The 21,315-nt window shown below is 43.8% G+C and overlaps 1 protein-coding gene across 6 annotated transcripts in view; it reads left to right on the forward strand.

Annotated features, from left to right (window-relative positions):
• Positions 1-8,485: 8,485 nt before the first annotated feature.
• The window catches only part of CAST (calpastatin), a 64,157-nt gene continuing 51,327 nt past the window's right edge, over positions 8,486-21,315 (forward strand). Inside the window, exons 1-3 of one of the 6 annotated variants that reach the window (XM_055790786.1) lie at positions 8,492-8,668; positions 11,250-11,429; positions 13,973-14,038. In XM_055790786.1, the coding sequence (XP_055646761.1) occupies positions 11,412-11,429; positions 13,973-14,038 (84 nt within the window). In that variant the 5' untranslated portion in view covers positions 8,492-8,668; positions 11,250-11,411. Of the gene's footprint in view, positions 8,669-8,819; positions 8,977-11,249; positions 11,430-13,972; positions 14,039-21,315 lie in introns of those variants that run through there. The other 5 variants (XM_055790785.1, XM_055790784.1, XM_055790787.1 and 2 more) reach the window with 5 other exon arrangements.

The following is a 21,315-nucleotide window of genomic DNA, read 5'->3' on the forward strand; positions in this document are numbered from 1 at the left end:
TTTTTCCCAGTTTTTCCCTTACAATGGGGAAAGAGGATTTTTACACTTGCAGATACCCGGACCTGGCTCATGTAAAGTACTGTTACCACACTTTACTGCTGCAGAAAGAATGGTTTTTGGACTTGATCTGAAACTCTCTCGGGGTAGTGGGAAACAGTTATTTGCAGTGAGGTTTGAAGGAGGTCCCTGGCAAGCACAAGTGACCACATTTCCTCAGGTTATGCCAGATCCTGAGTGGTGGAGGAGGATCTTCCCTTCCTCAGTGCCTGACACCAGAGGTGGGCACTTGCATTCATATGCTGTTTGCAAAAACTCACCTCAGTTTTCAGGGTCTTACAGCAGGGAGCTACCATTTTCTGACTCAAGGCCATTATTTTTGCCACATTTAATAATAACACACTAATTCTTTATCTTACTACTCCACCCTGAAGCTGTTGTGCCGCTGGCCCAGGGCCTCAGGAGAGTACAGCAGGACAGATTCGTCATCAGCTCGCCAGTGGTGAGTCACAGCAGAGGTATGAGCAGAGCAGCAGGCTCTGGGCGAGGGTGCAACCCGCCTCCCAGCAAGGACATCTGCCATGCAGCCCCGCTCCCCTGCCAGGGGGTTCCTCTGGTCCTTGTCCTGGAAATCAGGAGGCAGCCTCGTTGCCTCGGGTTTTGGAAACAGGGCAGGGGTGCACTTCTGATGCTGGGGGGTAGGTGGCTGGGGAGGGGCCAGAGCACACCACCGAGGTGAGCCAGAGCAGCCAGGCGGTTTCGGCAAGACAAGCCTGGGCATGGTGGAGCCATCCTAGGCAGTATCATCACAAGTTGCTCCACAACAAGCAAATGCATTTCCTCAAGCAGAGATCTTCCCCTCAGATGTTAACTGCTCTGCTGCCCTGTGGTGACTTGAAATACTTCAGATTTGGCAACATCTGGAGCTGATGTACACAAAATATAAACTCCTGCAAAGCCTACATGCACTTGCCATCTACCCACATTTGGTACAGTCATTTTGTATTTGCAAACAGAGCTTCTGTCATTCACATTCGGGAGGCCCAGAGCAGCCTGTGCTGCATGGCAAAGGGCACCCAGACACCCACATGCAGCACTTGGATGGTCACTGCTCAGAGGGAGTGAGCAGAGCATCACCTTGGCTGATGGGGCTGGCTGTCTCCATCAGCCTGCCTCAGAGGAGCAGCACATTCCTTCAGGCAGCAATGACAGACTGGGGGGTTTGTGATGTGCAGAACAAAATTCTCGTTACTTCTCACAACTATTTGCTCATCAGCTGTATTTAAATAGGGCTGGGTTGCTCTGCCAAGTGGTTTCACTGCAAAGCAAGTCCTCCTGCACTGATGCCTGGTCCTGAACATGCGCAGAAACAGGTCTTGCTGCAATGCAGGACTACCCCAGCACACACCTCAGGACAACCGTGAAACTAATGCATGGCTTAAAATAGAAAGGAGATATACTCCCAAGGGAAAGCGGTGCATGCCAAGAGGAAGTTATCTGCACCTCAGCCCCATTAATGTTGTGTATGCTTTCAGAGAGGCATGAGCAGGAAGGGGAGCTGCTGCAAGCAGGGATGTCCCTGAGCAATGCACTGGAGGCTTGCACCAATGTTAGTTCAATTTGCTTTCTTCTTTAATTACAAAAAATGTATACTGCCTCCAAAACAGCATATAGCCATAAAATTTTTCCATGTTACTCATGTTTTCCTTTCCGACCAATCCCAGTTTCCTATTTTCTTACATTTCTGAAACAGAAGAGTTGCCTGCAAAGCAGTGTTGCAATTTTCCATAAAACATTTCTGACCAGCCTGTTTGACTTCCTTTCTGTTGTTGTGACTGGAACTTCTGCTTCTTAAAGGGCACAAAGTATAGTATTAAGCTAAGAAAAGACCTGTCAGAGTTAGTGTTGTAGAGAGCATACAGTTGCCAGTGATGAAGGAGAGCTTGAACCATGCCACTGAGAAAACATCTGAGCAGGGAGGCAACGGCAAAGCAGCAGATGGCTATAATACATTCACGGATGTCGGGCTGGCTGTAAATAGAGCTATTTTTTTTTTAAGACGTGGTTATTAATATTAATGCAGCTTTTAACATGTTATTCTCACTTGCAGATGAGGCACTAGTCAACCCAGTTAAGTACAGGATGAACCAGATGCTAACAAGGCTGCAAAATGCACAACAACCACCAACTCTGATCAAGCCAATCCACAATCATTTAGCAATGCCACACTCTCATCCATGTTTCCAGGCATATCATGCACCTCTGACTGGCAAAGTATTTAAAAATGGTTTTTTTCTAACTCTAGATTGTAATTAATGCATTATTTGTGTGTGTATATTTAAAATGTGTATGTGATTGCACAAATATGTGTGTCTGCATACAAATACATCTTGCAGAAATAATTATGCCATTAGGCATGAGTGCATGTTTAGATGAAAACTGCGGTGAGGTTTCTCATGGTCAGCACACTGAAGAGGACAAGCTATATAATGTTTCTTCATTTTTGATAGAACTCTGTTTTTAAGCTTGATAATCAGATCAGAAATGTGGTGGGACTGAAAGGTTTGTGTACAAACAAAACTCAGGGACAGTGCCTTTATTTGCTGCAAGCACCCTGCGTGAACCCAGACATCCCTCAGTCCTTCTGAGCCTCAGTTTACCAGCAGCAAAGGCAACAGCCTCCCACAGAAATGCAAATGAAAGCCTGGGGTCCTCAAACCCTGCCATCACAGGGGATGCATCCCTGTAGGAATGGCGGATGTGTTACAACTCACGAGCGCTGCCAGAGCCCAGCACAATAACTTCCCTCTCTCTCTCAACAGGAATTTCTTGTTTGCCTAAGTTTTTTTCATAACCAGTTACAAGTGCAGAGTTACAAGTGTAATTACTGATGTCTTGTTTCACAGGCTGCTGAAAGTATGCCAGAAGAAGCATCCTTGCCCAACCAACATGAAATCAGGGAAGAGTTTTCAGATTCCAGCAGGAAGCAAAAAAGATATTTAGCAGTGTTGGCAAAAGAGCATTCTGTGTTTTCTAACAACCAGTACTGTCCAGGACTCTCCCAACAGCCCCAAGGAACTGCCATAAAAATGACTGTCTTTTAGTGTTGTCAAAAGTCATGGTCACCGTGTGCTGCTTGTGTCACTAGTAGCTACCAGTGATACCCAACTACAGGCTTATGCTGTGGCTACCCCTTATGAAGGCTGAGTGAGGGCAGGTGGAGGAGATGTTTTGCTGCCTTTCCTGGCCCCAGAGATTCTCCAAGGTTCCTATGAAAATTCTGTCTTAAGCTTAATATTTTGTTGTGTAAGTTCAGTGTAACTTAATTGTATCTTTCAGTGCTGTTATTATTCATTATTCATATTATTCAGTGCAGAGTTATTATTCATAAGTCTTTAGTCACTAGTCTTTTCTTTTACCAGGGAATCATGGGAATATTGGTTAGTGATGTAGTGCATTACATCATAAACTTGTACAAAATAATTGCGAGACAGTCATACAAATGTGTATGTATCTACAAATGTATATATTTTTATATATCTATATATCTATATACGAAGTAATCAAATGTTTGTTTCATTTTTGCTTTTGGATTAGTTATAAATTATACTTTGATCTGGTTTGGGCTTCTTTAGCCCTAACTGTGTGTGTATCTGTGCATGGGTGAGACAAGCAGAAAAAAAGAAAACATAAATGAAACTATAAACAAGAGATGTGGTGGCACATAAAACATCTTCTTCATTACCCTGGTATTGGAAGTCACCCACATAAATGACTTACTGCCAACTTTGCAAACAAATACAAACAAATTTTAGTTTGTTTTACAGGATGCGTTTTGGAAAACCACAGCTATTTTTCACAGCCCTTCCTCTGTGAAGCTTCTATTAATACCAAGAATCTCAGGATTAATTTCGTCTGAAGGATAGTACTGCCCTGAGGGGACCATTGTGCACCTTGATGATTAGTGATAAGTGCAGCATTGCACTGGAGTATTACTCTCAAGGAAATCGTTGTTTCTGTGTCAAATGGAGATTAAGTGAGAAAACATCCTCACCTGAAAACTTTAATCTCTTGCATGGGTTTTGTTATTTGCAAGACATAGCACTGACACAGAAAGAAACATTTTGCAAAATTTTGTATATTGAAAATATAAACTGTTCTTAAAAGATACATATTTTATTTACTAGCATGATTTTCTATTGATTTTTAAACCTTCTAGTGTATGGGCTTTATCTAAGCACACATGGTGTTTTTGCCTCACCACACACAGAGCTTGCTGGAGTTTTCCTTATCTGCAGTTCCTACTTACAGACTAATCTAAGCCTGCAGTTTGAGAATCTGAGACAAATACAAATACAAACCAGGTTTATAAAAGTTACAAATGTCTAGGACATACATTTTGCTGTAATTCTGTAATTTAGTTTACACTTGGGAGAATATACCTGATCTAAAGAAAGATCTTTTTAGAAAAAACCAGCAGGCAGGAATGAACTAGGTTAGCCACTCCTACACAGCCGCAATGTTTGACATCCATCGGGGTAACGCCTAGCTCTTCGTGCTGTACTTCCTGTTGGACCTCCCTTTGGAGTTGTAACCTCGTACTGCCCATATCTGTATCCAGTTCAGAGAAATACCTGTGATTTGCTAAAAGCTGATCTGATATTTAAACAAACCAATGCTTGGAAGCACACATTCCTAAACTGTTTCTAAATCAACAGATAGAACCTTTCTGGCTACATGATAGTCTCACCTTGTCTGCCTTGAATCTCTGCTGACTTCCCAAACTGATGGGACTGCTTGGCTTACCTGGTAGAACCTGGCTGTGGAGAAAAGAGAGGACCAAACACATGGGGGTGGAAAAAAGTCTTGTGTGATGAAGGCTACAACATATTTTTTTTTCACTGTCAGTTGTGAGACATAACTGCTGAAGCTTTTGGTTTTGCTCTATTTCAGTGTAGTGAAATAGAATGCCTGGATAAATAAAAACCTTCATACGTATCACCCACATTCAGCTCCAGTAATTATTCAAAGCTAATTTCAAATATATTATTTTTTAATTAAAGCTCAGCTCAGTATTTAAGGTTTTACAAAATTGCAAACCCCCAGGAAGACTATGGAATCAAATCTAATTTCCTTTTGGTTGGTGTCAAAGCTTGGCACTTCTGCCTGTGGACAGGAAATTTCCATTCAGCAGTGGGATGGGAAATCTCTAAACCACACTAAACAAGCAGAGGACATACCATTTACATTATAAAAGAGAATGTTTATAATGTACAAAAAATATGGGTATCAATGTATATGGAAATAAACCTTTCTTTTAAATAGTAAGGACTTGAATTATTGCTTTATAGAGCAGAGATGTTGTTAAACTATTTACTCTTATCAACAAATCGGATTTCCACAACCAAAAGTTCCAATTCCCATTTACTGAACACTTTGTGAACAAGAACAGTAGAAGATAGGAAATGTACTTGTCCATCTTCATTACTGTTGGTGTGTTAAAACAGGGTGGGACTGCATGCATCAAATGAAAAAAAAAAAAGTGAATCCTGATGGTTTCGCTTTTGGGAGGAAGTAGAACAAAAACTTGTGATGAGTTTTTTGGTAAAGCAGAAGAATAGGAAAATGTTTAAACAAACAACTTGTTTGACTGGATTTTTACTTACTTTTAGACTTTTTTTAAACTCCCCTAGATAAAAATCCAATTACACAAGAGATTTTGTACTTCATTTTGTTATTTTGTAAATTTGGTAAATGACTCATAAGCTTGCAGAAGTACTATTATGCAAGTTATACTAATAAAATATGTATACTTGGCAAGAATTTAATCTGATCCTGCCAGAATTTTGAGCACCTTCTTATTCAGAGGCATTTGACAACTGGTGCACTTTGGAGACAGGGTATGGCAGGGAGAAATGAGTCTGTGATTCTGGATTCCTATTTTAGACTCCAAATACCTTGAATTACATGTAAACATATCCATGAAACATATTTCTAAATGGCTATTAAATACTTGTTTCCATTACACATTATCACAGTACAGAACCCACACTCCTGATGATGTGGCCACCCGCTCTTGCTCCAGCCAATATACATTGAACAAATTGATGTCTGGACTATAAATACACAAAAGCATATAAAACCAATCTAAACTAGTTAAGAATAAATTTATGCAGGAATTGTCAATGAACAATGTTTTCTTAAAGCAGTAGCAAATCAGAGGACCCTTCTAATAGAAACAACAGTGCCAACCCCTTAGCCCTAAACCAAGATTTCCTTGGAAGGCTGGAGCCCTTTGGTTTCCAAAACACTACAGATGCATGCAGTAGCTGTGGGAACTGGAGTAAGTGTCCAGGCAGCTCTCCTCCTTCCTGCAGCTACCTGGTGTTCAAATCTCATCTATATACCTAACTTCTTACTAGGGAAGCTTCAAATTGATGATGTGCTTCTGGATCAGCAGCACCCTCAACATCCAGCATGACACAGACTGACATCACCAAGGATTTCACATACTACTACGCTGTCACTGTGCAGCTCCACAATTTCAATTACTCTCAGCTCCAGCTGCTTGTTATCTGGCATGTAGCAATAACAGGGGTGAAGCTCACTGAAGGCTTCCTGGAGGACTGTGTCAGCAGGGAGCGTCCACTGCCTGCAGCCAAAGAATGCAGTACAATCTGTTAGACCTGTCAGAGTGACCCCAGATAAAACAGCACACAAGAGCTTTGTGTAAAAGCCAGGAATTAAACACAGCCCTTGCCTTCACCTCCCCCGAAGCACCTTGCCTAGATGTACATGATTTTAAGATAGTCCCGTGTAACTGCTTTACAATCCCATGGCCAGATGCAATGCAGACCTTGGGTGAAGGCTCGGTACTTAAAAATTTAGGCAGATGACCCATCCAGTGGAATGAAAAACCATGCACATCACAGGCTGAAACACTTCAAAGACCAGCTGTGAATCTGCATGGAGCTTATCAGAAAGGAAAGGCAGGGATGGCGTGAAGCAAGCAACATACCAACCTCTGAACAGTCTTTCCTCTCAGGAGACTGAAGCCACACCCCAAGGCCACCAGGGGTTTACCGTCACCCACTCATCTCCTTGTCTCTGTGTGACAGGATAAGCCACAAGCACTAATTGGGTTTACAGACTTCCCACTAAGTGGCTTAGCCCTACTGCCTCTTGCCCAGTGGAAGCAGGGAGCAGCTGCGGAGGTGGCTACCAGTCCCTAATGACTCTGACACCTTTGCTTCCCTCTGCTGATAGACATGGCTTCCTTGCTTCGGCCTGTGTCCAGGGACCACCGCTGCTGCTGCTACTGAGTAACACAACTTATCCAATGGCTGTTCCACCCAGCCAGCTGAAACTTGGGATCCCCTGGCCCAGAACACCCCAAATGCTTACTCCTTTTACTTAAGCTGTGTAGAAACAATTCCTGGGTGCGACAAAGCCTGCAAATCATGCCAATTCCTGCACACAAGCCGTGTTGGGGTGTGCATGCACCTACACACTGCGAGGCAATGACTGCATTTTGAACCCCTTTCACTGGAGGTTGACTTCATGTTATTAATCACATTGCTCTTGCCAGTACACTTCAAGAATATTTGCCCCAGCACTTCAGTTGCAGTTTGTTTCTTTACCGAGGCAGCCTCGGAGAACCGCTCTTGGTAAGTGGTGAATTTTTCATTCCAGCTACACATGCACACTGACAGGAGGCTCACCCAAACCCGGCTTAGGGCTGCACCGTTCCTATTCATGGAGGATTTTCCAGCTGTTATCAGGGTGGTTTGGTCGTGCTTAATTTTACCTGTCCCTGTGGTGTCTTGGAAGAGCCACCAGTGCATCCTGGGTAGCTCATTTGTGTAAAGACCCACATGGATGGGGACATTTGTGACTTGTTCTTAAAAAAAACATCAGATCTTGAAAGTTTTTCCATTTAATAACCTAAACCACAGTAAATCCTCTGGATGTGAGCCTCACAACCACACTGACCCATAGGATACATGCCTGACTTCAGAACCGAGGGCATTCACATCGGCATTCAGATCGGGGGGAGGTGTCCCTCGCCCTTTGCACCAGAGCAGGCCGAGGTGATGGCCATGGCTGGAGAGCCGGGGTGCCGGAGCAGCCACAGGCACCTGCCACCCAGCTCCATCTTGGGGGAAGCCACGATGGAGCAGGCGCCTGGGCACCAGCCTCTTGCCGAGTATCAATACCCAACGCTTTTCCAAGGGGACCGACTTGTATGACGAATAGGAAAGCTTCTGTGCTTTTTGTGTTTTGCTCAAACTCCCCCGTGTTTAAGAAAAGCTACTCTTGCTGCAGGTGACCGTCGTCCTGCCGCCAGCGCTGGCAGGGCAAGGGGCGCCGGGGCCGCCGCTTCACGCTCCGCGCCCGCCCGGCCGCCTCAGCTCAGCCACAGCGGCCCCTGCCCCCCGCTTCCCCCGCGGGCCTCGGGGCCGCAGCCCGGGCCCGGCCCGGCGCCGGCAGGAAGGGGAGGGACCGGCCGCTGTGCGAGACGACTGTGGCGCTGGGACCGTTGAGCGGCGCGACCGGCCACCTCCCGCTTCCCCGGGGCCCGCGGCAGCGCAAGGGGCAGGCGGCAGGGGCACCCGCAGACATGTCGCAGGCCGGAAAGGGGAGGCAGCCTCCCCTCGCCGCGTCCGCAGCGGTAAGGTGGGGCGGCAGCGGGGGGGCCGGGGCGGGGGGCGGTGAAGGGGTGTACAGCGGTGGGGTATGGCGGTGACGGGGGTACGGAGGTGGCGGGCGCGACGCGCAGCCCCGACTGCCCCACGGCCTCGGCGGGGCCGCGGGCGCCGCCCTGCCGTGAGGCCCAGCGGTAGGAGGCCGCTGCCGGGGCGGGTGCCGCCCGGGGGTGGAGGCGGCTGCCGGAGCGAGGCCCGTGCCCTGCCGCGCCGTGCCGGGCGGTGAGGAGCAGCGCGCAGCGCCATGGCCTTCGCGCGGTGGTGGTACGCCATGGTAAATACGGGGCTGGGGCTGGGGCGGGGCGGGACCGGGCCGGGGACACCCTCGCAGGGTGGTGGGCGACTGGGGGAACGGCCCGGAGCCGGCGCGGCTGGGGAGGGTCCCGCGGGCGGGACGGCCTGAAGGCCCCGTCCCCTCTGTGGCGTGAGGGCCAGTGGAGGGGTAAGGAAAGGAGTTTGTGGTGACAGGAGGCAAATCGGTGCTTTTTTTAAACGCTGGTGTAGTAGCGTTTCAGGTCAGATGGGAACGTGGTGTTCCCGGGATGTGCTTTCATAATCCCTCCGCAGTCTTTTACAAGAGATGCTGAACGCCAGGCTTTGTCATGCTATTGGCTGTTTTCATCATTTTCAGCCCAATGCTGATGAAACTGTATTGCTTGTTCAAAATACAGTGGTTTGTGACATAAAACAGGATTTACATGGGATTTTTTTCAGCTTTGCAAAAAACTCTCCACAGCCTGCCATTTTTTTGGAAACATGTTCTTAACTTCAGGTGGGTGGTGGAGCTGCCAGGAATAATCGTCACTTGCTAGAGACTCCCCGAGCAAACCACAGCTCTCTGATGGCTCCATGTGGTTTGGCTGGAGTTAGGTCACTCCTTATTACTGTGACGAACCTGCAATTACTTTAAGAAGTCTTCTTCGTAATTTATTAGTCATATAAGGAAGGAGTTGGCCTCTCTATGGAGTGGTGAAAAGAAGTTTGTGTTCTGTTAAGTTTTATAGGAAGTATGCGTTCAGTAAGGTAGCTTTCAGAGAAGACACCACTTTAATGTGTTTCCTAAATGCCCGGTAGATTAGATCTGTTGAGTTTGTAATTGTATTTTTAAATTGCTCTAAGTAGCTTGGATCAGCATTCAGTAATGTTTCCAATCATTCATTAGTGTGAGGTCAAATCAGTCATACAGTGTGGTGACCCAGAGTCACAAGGAGGAAAGTTTGGGAGTTGCTGCATTAAGTGATGACACAGATGTTAAAGGCCTCAGCAGTCCAGGGTCACTGAAGCCATGGGAATAAAAGACATTAAAACAATGTGACTGCTGGTGTGGTCAGGTAAGGAAACCGCTCCTCCATGTGCTCCGTTGTAAACACTTCATTACAGTTGCTGGCACCAGCAGGCCTCCATGTGAGACTGGGGTTCTTCCAGTTTCTGCCTAGAAGACCTTACAGTCTAAAGGATGAGTAAGCAAAGCAGAAAAGGTAGGAGACAGGAACGGACACAAAAGAGGTTCACTGGTTGCTCTAATGAGGTTTTTACTGGCTGGTGTATTTAGAGCAGAGTGGGATGGCTGTAAGAAGAAATCCAGGTTTCACCTTTCCACTCCTTACACTGCTTGGTTGAAGTTCCCCTGACATCTCTTCAGGTCTGGCGGTTTTCCAAGTACCATCAAAGATCTCAGTTTTCTCAATTTCTACTCAAAAACAAAGGTCAGATTCCTATCTGCATAGAACAATAACTTCCCCTTTAATACCTGTAATGCAAAGTTAGTTTCTTCAGATGAGAATCCTGCAAGGAAGTGTCTCTTCTCACCCAGTTACTGATTGTGTCATTGCTGCAGTCCTCAGAGATGCTGCGCAATGGCTGTGAACCAAAGGCTTGTTAATGCTGATGGGGCCTCTGGGACTTAGAAGGAATTTCTTGAAGCAAGATCTTTAGTTGAGGTCTGATTTTTGCAAGTGCAGGCTGAAGATGCACTTGTGTGTTCAGTTCTTAGTATTTTGCTCTGTGCTTTTCACCTAGGCCTATTACTTTCTAGTTCATGTATGCTCTGCATCAGAAGATAAATGTGTGTCCATAAAGGAAGAGTGTCGTGATGTTCTTGTGCACTGTAGAACAGGATGAAGATCTCAGGATAAACTTTCTTGTTCATGATAATTCTTTGTGTATTTGGTAAATGTGTGATTATGGGTGGGTTTCTGTGTTTTGCTTTTAGTTAGTGGAAGTGGAAGATATTTTGGGCCAACTTAGCAACTATAAGAAATTGTTGTTAGCTCATTAATTAAACTAGAAATAGCTTCAGCTGTATGCCCACTGTTTGTGTGACAGAGCTGGAGCTGCCCCTGTCTACTGTCCTGGTTATGTGTGTATTTCTTTGGCATTGTAAGGAAAGATGAGCAGAAAGAGTGCCCAAAGGAGAAGTCAGCTCTGTCATTATCTACTTTGGAGTGTAAAGGAGCAATGCATGTATGGTGTCCCAGAAAACATGAGCTTAGTCTTTTACTGAGGTTGATTTTTTTATTATTCTTCTTCTTTATTTTTTTTTACTAGAAGGTGCAGAGCTCGGAAGTGCAGACCAGAAGCGAGCTGCTGAAGGGCATTTTTGAAGCAGCATCCCTTCTCATATCTTAAGCATTGGCCATTTCAGGAAACACCATGGTCTTCTGAGAAGGTGTGTTAGGAAGTTGTGCTTTCCAAGGTTACCTCCTCAGGATGGCACTTTCAAGAGAGGTAATACTTTCATAGGCTGTTTTATTATCTGAGGTCGGAGAGTATCAGCGCTTAATGTGTACACACTCCCCACTTAGTGGATAAAAAATGACTTTGGTTGGGCCATACATGCTTTATTCCTATGGCTAAAATAAACAGGATTTGGCCTCTAAGTCAAAATCTCATTATTATAGGTGCTGTTTGACATAACCTTCTGAAGGGAAGATGGCATGCATTTAATATCTCTCTGACTTCAGTTTAGGGGTGGCAAAGTTGTGGTCCTTGTCCTGGTCCATTTCTTGTCCTTTCTGGCCAGTGAAGCCACCATGGGGTCCCTCAGGGATGTGGAGTTGATATTCTGCTTGAGGGAATCCTGCCAGCGCCCTTGTCCTGCCCTCTGCAAACAGCACAGACCACTGCACCTGACAACTGTGTGGTTAGGGGATGGGAAAACAGGAGCAGGTGAATGCTGAAGCCTCAACACCCAAGAGAGGACACTCTGAGCTGTGTCCCTCTGTTGGGATACAGTGTAACTCCCTCTTCATAGTTGTGGGACTGGAAGCCCTGTTGATGCTGTGGTCCTGTCTGGTAGAGGTTTCCTTGGTGTGGATATGAGGAAGTGGACTTAGGGAGAAAAGGTAATGCTGGATTTGGCCCTGGTAAAAGCCTGGCACACTCAGTAGGAACTAAGTAAGGCTCCTGCATTCTGTGACGTGATTTAATGAAAGAAAAAAAACCCTAAACATCTGGGCTTTAATTGGTGTTGCAGCTTTTAAAGCTGTGTCCAAATTTGAAGAGGAAAATAAACAAAACCAATACAATACCTGCAATGTACAGAAAGGCTTGTTTGCTTTATTAGCTGAGTTAGCTGGATTCAGAGTATCACTTGGCTTTTAGGTGTGTTGTGATGCTGAGGGTATCCATATAGAAAGAAAGCCTAGTCTATACAACAGAGTTTTGCTGGGCAGGAGCTGTAGCTCCTGCGCCTTATATCAACGCTGGCTCTGGAGTTACTGTTTCGTCAGCAAGAGCATGCTCACTGACATTGCTCATACTGGTATGTGTGTGGTTTGCTTTTATTGTAGCAGTAAAAAGCGCAGATAACTGGGTAATTGTGCCTATACTGAAAGTGCTATTATGAGGCAGTGAATCAATTCATCTCTTACCTGAAACGACAGCCTACGGGGCTTGTTTTTCCTCTGAAGAGGCACAATTGGAATATGAGAATAGCATTTTCGATTTTAAAACTTGTTAAGTGTCTTAGTCATGCCCAAACTAATTATAAAACTTGAATTATTAAGAGGTTGTCTAAAACAGTTTTTGAAATTTTTGTCATGTACCATCATAATGGAAACAGATTAGAGAGACACTGTTTTTTTTGGTTTTATTTGTTCATTCAGCTGTAGTATTTTCCCAACCTGTCTGCCGAAGTCCTTGAACACATTCCTGTTGAAGATAGTGCAGTGATACATGCGTCATTACTTTTCCCTGCAGCCATGTAAAGAAAAAATCCATAGGAACTCATTACTTTAGTGGGTTAGCAAACTTTACCTCCTGCAGCTCGATCCTCAGAACAGATAGGAATAAATGGGTTTCAAATCATCTCCTGCCTTTACTTAACAAAACAAACCAGACATGAATCCTCATTCCTACATGTCTCAGCTGCCGTGAGAAGTTATACTACCTGAGATACTAGATAATAGCTGTATTGTCTTGTCTTTTACATTCATGGTAAAATTTCTTGCTTTTTACTTTTCTATCCTAGTGGTCAAACAATATACTTTGGAAAAAGATTTTTTGAGGGGCCATATTTACCGCTTTTCAGAGATGCAGGGAGTAAAATGGGCACTGGATGGCAGTGTGCACACTGAACAAACTTTCTGTGCGTTGTGGCATGTTGTTAGCAAACCGGATTGCATGTCAGCAATTTAGATGAGAGCAAGAGGTTTCAAGTCTTGGAGGGGATAAAAGATGCAGGAAGTTTGGGGAACCTGGAAGAACTGTATTTCCTAATGTGTACCACTGCCTGAATCGTTATAGAATTCATTTGTTGTATATCAGCAGCAGAATTCTAGAAATCATAGTAACAGCTTCCTTCCATGTAAGGAGGGCTGGGCATAATGAGCATTTTAATGTGTCTGAAGAAGATTCAGGTGTTGGAGTGGATCTTCATGATTGCACATGTCATGTTGGTCTCTCTGAGAGCTGCTTGGTTTCTGCTGAAGCTTGTGGAACTGACAGTGTTTCTGAAGCAAGTATTGTAGTGCTGTGTGCTGCTAAGGGATGAGTGATAGCTTAATATCTTTCAGGACTTTCTGCAAGAACAATCACATTACAGGTACTTCCCTAGAAGTCATGATTTTCCTTGATTTCACTTAAAGTTATACAGCAGGTTGTTTAGAAGTCCTGCCCATTGGTGAGAAGGAAAACTTACCATGTTCCCCTTTGTTGTGTTGTGGTAGGGGAAAGGAACCATACATGCACTAAGATGTTTGGGTTTTTCTCTACATAGAAGGTATAATTCAAGATCTTAATAACTGAACATCTGTTTTCTCTACTTACAGCATGGTGACAAGAAGACAAGTGAAACTTCTTCCAAATTGGAAGAGAAAAAAGCAGAAGCAACAGAGGTAAAATCAAATGTTTGAACACGTTAAGAAGAAAAGTTGGTAATGAATTTCCTCCTATACAGATTTTTGTCTTTTGATAGCAAAGTGGTAGTTTTCAGATAATTAACTGGTGGCTGTAGTCACTCGTTATTCATTCCATGAATGTATAGTTTTGTCTTGTGTTGCTGAGCAGCCTCCTGAGAATATTTCTTTGCTCCTTTCTTCCTTTCACAACTATTTCTTGTTATTATCAGTGGAAGTGACCTCAATGGCTGTGTCTACTCTGCAGTGCAGGTGAGACACATCTGATCATCCTGCTTTTTCGGTTGTCCAGAAGTATGGATGTAGTGACTGTACTGTGATGCTTTCCACTGTGTCTGCACACTGGTTTTTCCTCCAACGATACAAATCCAAATTCGTACATAGATGTTGCACATCTGAGCCATCTCCTGACACACTTGCAAATATGTGGTCAGTGCTGTATTTTAGAAAAAATACTTATTTTTTCAAGATACTGCCTCCTCAGGAAGTGATATTTACAGTTCAAGAGTACTTGCTGAATTATAACGTTGAGTGTACACAGGCAACTTTTTCGTCTGAGCATAGCAGCTGTTGTTAACAATCAGAAGCCATACAGGTTGCAGGCAGTGTTAGGAACAGTACCTGGCAGGGTCGCCTCTCTGCCAGCAGCTGCCAGCCCCGTTAGCCGCTCAGAGGTAGGTCCTTGTGTACTACAGTGAGTCAGGTTGGCATCGCAAAGAAGGGGGTCAGCCAGGCCAGGATGCAAGTGCTGGTACTTATCGTTATTTCCCCAAGAGTCTCTGCTGTTGCAAGCAGGAGCAGTGCTTCTCCACAGAACGTCTGTTACTAGTTGTCTACTTGTTGGCTTCACATGTCGATCATTGATATAGGGAAGCCAGAAACAGGTGTGCCTGATACTTTCTTCATAGCAGAAGCTATGTGGAAAATAACTTTGTCTGGGCTGTGGTGTGTTTAACTGCACTGCAGATCAAGGCCAGTGAAGGCTTTTATAACCGTCCTCTGAAGTGGATGACTAAAGTAATTACCTTTCTTTTCTGTCCAACACAAAGGCAGGCTTGTCTAGTCTGGGAATGTGTTCCTCCTTTCCTCTCTAGGCAGTTTAGTTTTTTCTTTAATAGCATTGTTCACTTACACATTCTTAGTGTAATGCCAGATTCTTTGACTGCATGTTGCTCTTAATATAGAATTGCTGACTTCTTTGTGGGAAGGGTGGAAATCGAATCCTGTAGTGTGGGTTATGAAGTTACTGTTTCTGAGCTCTCACTGAGATGTGTTTCTCGCTAACAACAGAAGGGTGTTACCAAGTTTTTTGACCTGATGCTTTTGCTTTTTGAGTCCTTAGAATACTGCGTGTGTGTTTCTGTTTGTATATTAGACTTGTTCCATTGACTTTATAATGGTTAAAAGTGGAAGTAGATCAAAACACTTTTCCTTAGGCCCATTGAACAACATTAGCTCCACTGTGGTTCACATCTACCTCCAAAACAGTCTCAATTTTTTAAGCAGCTGAGATAGCAACTGGAAATCTTTGTACAACTTTCACAAGAGTCTGCAATGATCTTCTTTTGTTTGAAAGTCAGAAATTATTCCTGTAATATTCAATTCTTGAAGCAGAATTTTATAATCTTACCTGTAGATAGCTGGTGGGCAATACTTGTCTAGAATACTGATTTTGTTCACCTCCCTGCTATAAAAGGTTTGGTAATGCATTATAAAAATTGCAAAGAAGTATGAAGGTCTTTGAAGAGTTCATATTCATATTGAGGGGAAAACTGTGAAATACCATGTGCTCATTATATAACTAGAAAGAACAATAAGTGACTCTATCTCTCAGATTCTTTGGTATATAGTCCTGAAGGGCTGAGAGAAGAAGAGTAAAGCTTTGAAAAGTGTAATGTTTTAACCCCAGCTGACCACCAAGTACCACGCAGCTGCCTGCTCATTCACCCCAGCAAAGCAGGATGGGGAGGGGCATCAGGAAGAAGGTGAAACTTGTGGGTTGAGATAAGAACAATTTAATAACTGAAATAAAATATAATAATAATAATAATAATAACAACAGTACTAATGAAAAAGAAAGAGAAAGAAAGAGGAATAAAACCCAAGGGAAAAAACTCAGCAAGTGATGCACAATACCACTGCTCTCCACGTGCTGACTGATGCCCAGCCAGTCCCTCAGCAGCAACAGCAGTCCCCAGATAACCCCACTCCCGTTTGTATACTGAGCATGGTGTCCCATGGTATGGATTATTCCTTTGGCTAGTTGGGGTCAGTTGTCTTGGCCTACTCCCGGTTTCTTTTGCACCACCTTGCTGGCACAGCACAGGGAACTTGAAAAGTTCTTGATTTAGAGTAAGCATTACTTACCAAGAGTGAGAACATCCGTGTGTTTTCAGTTTATTCTTAGCCTAAATCCAAAACACAGCATTGTACCAGCTACTGAGAAGAAAATTAACTCTATGCCAGCCAAAACCAGGACAGAAAGTAAAGGCAGGAAAGGTCTGACACAGGTTTGAGTAGGAGATGCTAATTAGCCACAACATCAGAGAGAACTCAAAATGAGTAAGTACTGTTAAGGTGTAGAATAGGCTTCCTAAGCCTTTTCTACTTGGAGACTTAAAAGCAGATTTTAAAAAACAGCGCTTACTGTAAATAGCAACCTGCATGGTAAGGCGTGCATTTGCACAGAGGTGCTGAGATTAAATAGCTCTGTAAGATTTTTCCATTCCTAGCATCATAATAAAATAAAATATTTTATTTATTTATTTTTAGTAGATTTAGGAGGTACCAGTGTGGAGATGAGCTGTTTAGTAACACTGTAGTTTTGGAATGACATACAATCATAGCAGGGAGTACATGCACTTTATCTGTGATGTACCAAAAGATGTTAGTTCATAAGATGGTTTCTTCAGGAAGTATTTACTTTTCAAGTTTTCAGTGACTCACTGCTTAACTATCACACAGTACTTTCATCCTTAGATCTTAAAGGAGTTGTATAAAGGAGACAATACATTATCTGAGTGACATCAATAAAATGAGGGGAAGGGGAGATGCTGAAGCGCAGAGCTGAAATTGCCTTATATGATGTCGTCTGACTGCTCACTAGTAGAGAAAAGAACCCAGGTCACCAAGTACGAGGCTGGTCCATGCAGCCATGTGATAAACAGTGTCCTTGAAGCTCAAAGGGGAAGCCACAAACTTACCGAAGGCAGTGAGCCTTTCTCTGAATCATGAAGCAGGCTTCCCTTGCTGTCTGGTAGCTGGCAGCTGCAGTTTGTGTCTACTCCTCACTTAAAAATGAAGCTTCTGAAAGCCGTTGTGGTTTACTACTGGAGTGGCTGACACTGAAGTCACACAGCTGGAGCTTGGCTGACTAGCTGGAAGAGGCAGACAGCAGGTTAGTTCAGCAGCTGTTCCCAGCAACCTCCGTTCTGCTTGATGGCTGTCTAGCTTGAAAGGTAAAGGATGCACACAGTCCCCTGCTTCTCTTCCCAAGGATTCACTCTCACCTCTTCTGTGCAGTGGCTAGAAATACAAAACACTGCAGTGCTAAGGTTCAAACTCTTCCTTCTAGAACGCTAAATTTAGTCTGTTCAGTTTCTGAAAACAAAAATTAAGACGTGGCCTTAAGGCTACATACCTATTTTACTTTCCTTCACAGTAGCTTGTGGTAGTTACCTGGGAGACTAATACTCAGTACCGTTGCACCTAGCACAGGAGAGAGGTATTGTGGAAGGGTTTTGGAAGGGATGGGACTGTGATTTTGTACTTCACAAGGCCATGTTGCTCTTGGAAAGATTGATCTCCTCCATTTCATTACCTAATGTGTATTAGGAAAGGTAGCATCACACTGGTTTGCCTCATTTCGGTAGTGCTACTCAAACTTTAAATCTAGACAGAGTAGGTCAGGGGTCCTCAAAATTTTTAACCAGGGGGCCAGCACACGGATGCAGTGGCAGGCAGTCATCTGCGGCTGCTTGGTTTCCCCCCGCAACCCCTGGCGGGGGGGTCTGTAAATATCGGGGGCCAGAAAGAGGACTGTGGGGGGCCGTATCCGGCCTGCGGGCTGTAGTTTGAGGACCCCTGGAGTAGGGGATCTACTTGCAACAGGAATGGTCAGTTTTAGCTTGAGGTACACATAATCTGTCAATCTGACGAGGAGCAACCAACTGGGCGTGTACCTGTGTCTTTTAGAAACAGGCAAAAGGTGGCTGGAGGGACAGAGTTGGAAACTGCAGATGTCTGCAGACGTGTTAGAATACAAAACTGAAAGAAGGTACAGACAGATATTTATCAGTGTAGTTGATATTGAAAGTGTGTGTGCGTTATGGCTGTACTGGGCGCTGCTGAAGGACAGAGCTTCAAGTCACAGGGATTATACCTTAACCTTTTATGTCTTGGTTTTCAGAACCTTAGATTTGTTGAATTCACATTCTAAGGAGGATCAGACAGTTCTTGAGAATCTATATCAGCTTTAATGAAATATTTTCATCCTTGTGGATGTTTCTGTGGTAGATGTTAACAGAAAAGAAATTACTGTTGTGGGAATTGGTGTTTGCTGATGCACTTGAAGCTGTTGTGTATGTTTGCAGCTGGGACGCACCTGCCACCCAGTACAAGTGAGTGATATGCTGCTGTTCTCCCATATCCGTCCCTCTGTTTTTCTCACAGTATTTTGACAACATGGTCTTGAGTTTGCAACGTGGCACTGTGAAGTGTATGGAATAGGAACTTCCTTTCTTCTCCTTCCCTCCTGATGTCCCAAGGCTTTTAGCAATTTTGCACGTTGTTAGCATATGAAAGACAGCTGGTGTGCTTTTCCTTTACCCCTCATGTTGACATCAGCCTGTGTGTGCTCTTCCACCAATTACCTTGCTTCAGACTTTGTATGCGATCAAGGTATTAGTGCTCTAGAAGCTTTTGGATGCTAAAATATAGATACTTTCAAGGGGAGGTGGGATAAAATCACTGAAGAGAAACCCAGGACGGTTTATGAAATACGCTGAAATGTATCTGACCTGTTTCTGTAACACTGTTTTTTTCTTTTATATATGCTGTTGGTTACTGCTAGAGATAGGGAAGTGGGATATGTGAAACTTCAGCCAGACTCAGTAAGGCAGGTCTCGTGTTGTAATGAGTTGTATGGTCATGCTGTCCTGTTCTTGAACACTATTGCCCCTTCAGTGGGCTGCCCTTGAGGGCACAGTGTGCTTTAGTACATAACTAGGTGTGTAAATCATAGAAGTGATGCAAACCAAACACTCCTATTGTGTGTGATTTTGCTCTGACACCCCCTTCTCTCTTTTAGATGGATTCATGCTTGTGTTATTAACTGCACATAACCTGGAAATACCTAGTCTCTTTTTAATGTTGTAGAGGGAAATACCAAGGAGAGCTTCCATATCAGTCTAAAAATCTAGCCTGTGCATTGCTGATGTCTGAATGTAAAAATGTGGTATTAAAAGGAAGACAGAGCCATATATTCTAGGAATTTGAGCCCCACTTTCAAGTGGGGCCACGTTTCACCAGATACGGAATGAAACAAACTCCTCCATAACATGTCCTACCATTTCAAGTCATGCATTACAGCAGCATGGAGAGAGTATGTGCTGCTTGCTCAGCTCATTATTCTTTACTTAACAGGAAGTACATTCTTCACTTTGCAAGGATGACAGTGGTAACTGGTGCTGAAGCATTACTGTCCTTCCAGAATTGATTCTTTACTCTGACATCAGGATTTCTGTGATAGTTTTTTTGATCCTGATGCTTGTCGTGCAGGATGCCTTATCCAGAAAAAGCAGTAGAGTTACTCAAGAGTCCAGGGGCATAATGCTGAGCAAAGACATGATGACTAGTAAAAATCTGTTCGGGTGTCCACTGCTGCTCTGAATTGTGGAAACGCATCAGCAACTTTTACTGGAGCATTTGTGAGGTTTCTTTCTACTTTTGAAACCACTTGGTTTATTTGGTTTTTTTTCTCCCCTGCACCAGTGCCAGAGGGCTAGCAGGGTGTCCCCTGCTTCCACGCCATAGCACTGGCTGGCCACAGGGGAGTGTGGCCCTGATCCTGCCCTTGATGGAGGAACAGAGGGTTTCTGAGGAGTAACAGCACTGCTTGTTTGTCTGACCTCTGTTTTGTTTCTTCTTTGGCTAAGAAGGAGAACATAGTTTAAAAGTATCCTGGTTTTGTCTGGGGTAGAGTTAGTTTTCTTCTCAGTAGCTGGTACATTGCTGTGTTTTGAATTTAGGCTGAGAATAACATTAAAAACACACAGATGTTTTAGTCCTTGATAAGTAGTGCTTACACTGAACCAAGGACTTTTCAAGTTTTCGGTGCCCTGCCAAGGACTCGGTGCACAAGGAGGGAGGGAACAGGGCCAGGACAGCTGATTCAAACTATCCCAGGGAATATTCCATGCCACAGGACATTGTGCTTGGTATATAAAGTGGAGCAAGCTGGCTGGGGTCTGCAGATTGCTGCTTGAAGACAGGCTCGGCATTAGACAGTGGGTGGTAAGCAGTTGTATTCTTCATCACTTGTTCTTTTTCCTTGGGTTTTATTCCTCTTTCCTTGTCTCTCATTTTCATTACAGTTGTTACTATTATTATTATTGTTATTATTATACTTTATTTCAATTATTAAATTTTTCTTATTTCAGCCCCCAGGTTTTACCTTCTTCCCAGTTCTTCTCCTGATCCCTCTGGGGCTTCAGGGGGAGTTAGTGGTCGGCTGCATGGTGCTTAGTTGCCGGCTGGGGTTTAATCAAGACAAAAATAATGTTATTTCAGTTAAATTTGGTACAAGTTGGGAGCTGTTGTGCCTGATGCTCTTTGCATGGTAGGAAGAAATATAGTGTGATTGCTGCTCAAGCAGTTCTTGAATGAAAGATTGAAAGCTGGAGGCTGAAATGCTGTTTAACAGTTGTCAAAATCATTTCCAGGTCAGAGATGGCATGTTCTTTCTACATGTGATTTTTTTTTTCCTTAAAAGAGGTGTACCATATACATTCTCATTGCAGTATTATAAAAAATGCTTGAATGCTATAGTCCAAAATATTAATCCATATTTCTAGACACCAGTCTTAATGCATATCAAAGGCATATATATTTTGCCTCTCCTTTATTAAACATGAGGGAATTAATATTCCACTCTGAAACAGTGTTTTAGCTTTTTGTTTGGAAGCCACTGTTAATAATGAAGAGTAGATTATAAGCATCTGTATGCCACAGCTTTTATTCCTTCACACATACCTGTA

This window comes from Falco peregrinus, chromosome Z (genome assembly GCF_023634155.1).
Source record: "Falco peregrinus isolate bFalPer1 chromosome Z, bFalPer1.pri, whole genome shotgun sequence".
In the NCBI taxonomy this organism is placed as follows: domain Eukaryota; kingdom Metazoa; phylum Chordata; class Aves; order Falconiformes; family Falconidae; genus Falco; species Falco peregrinus.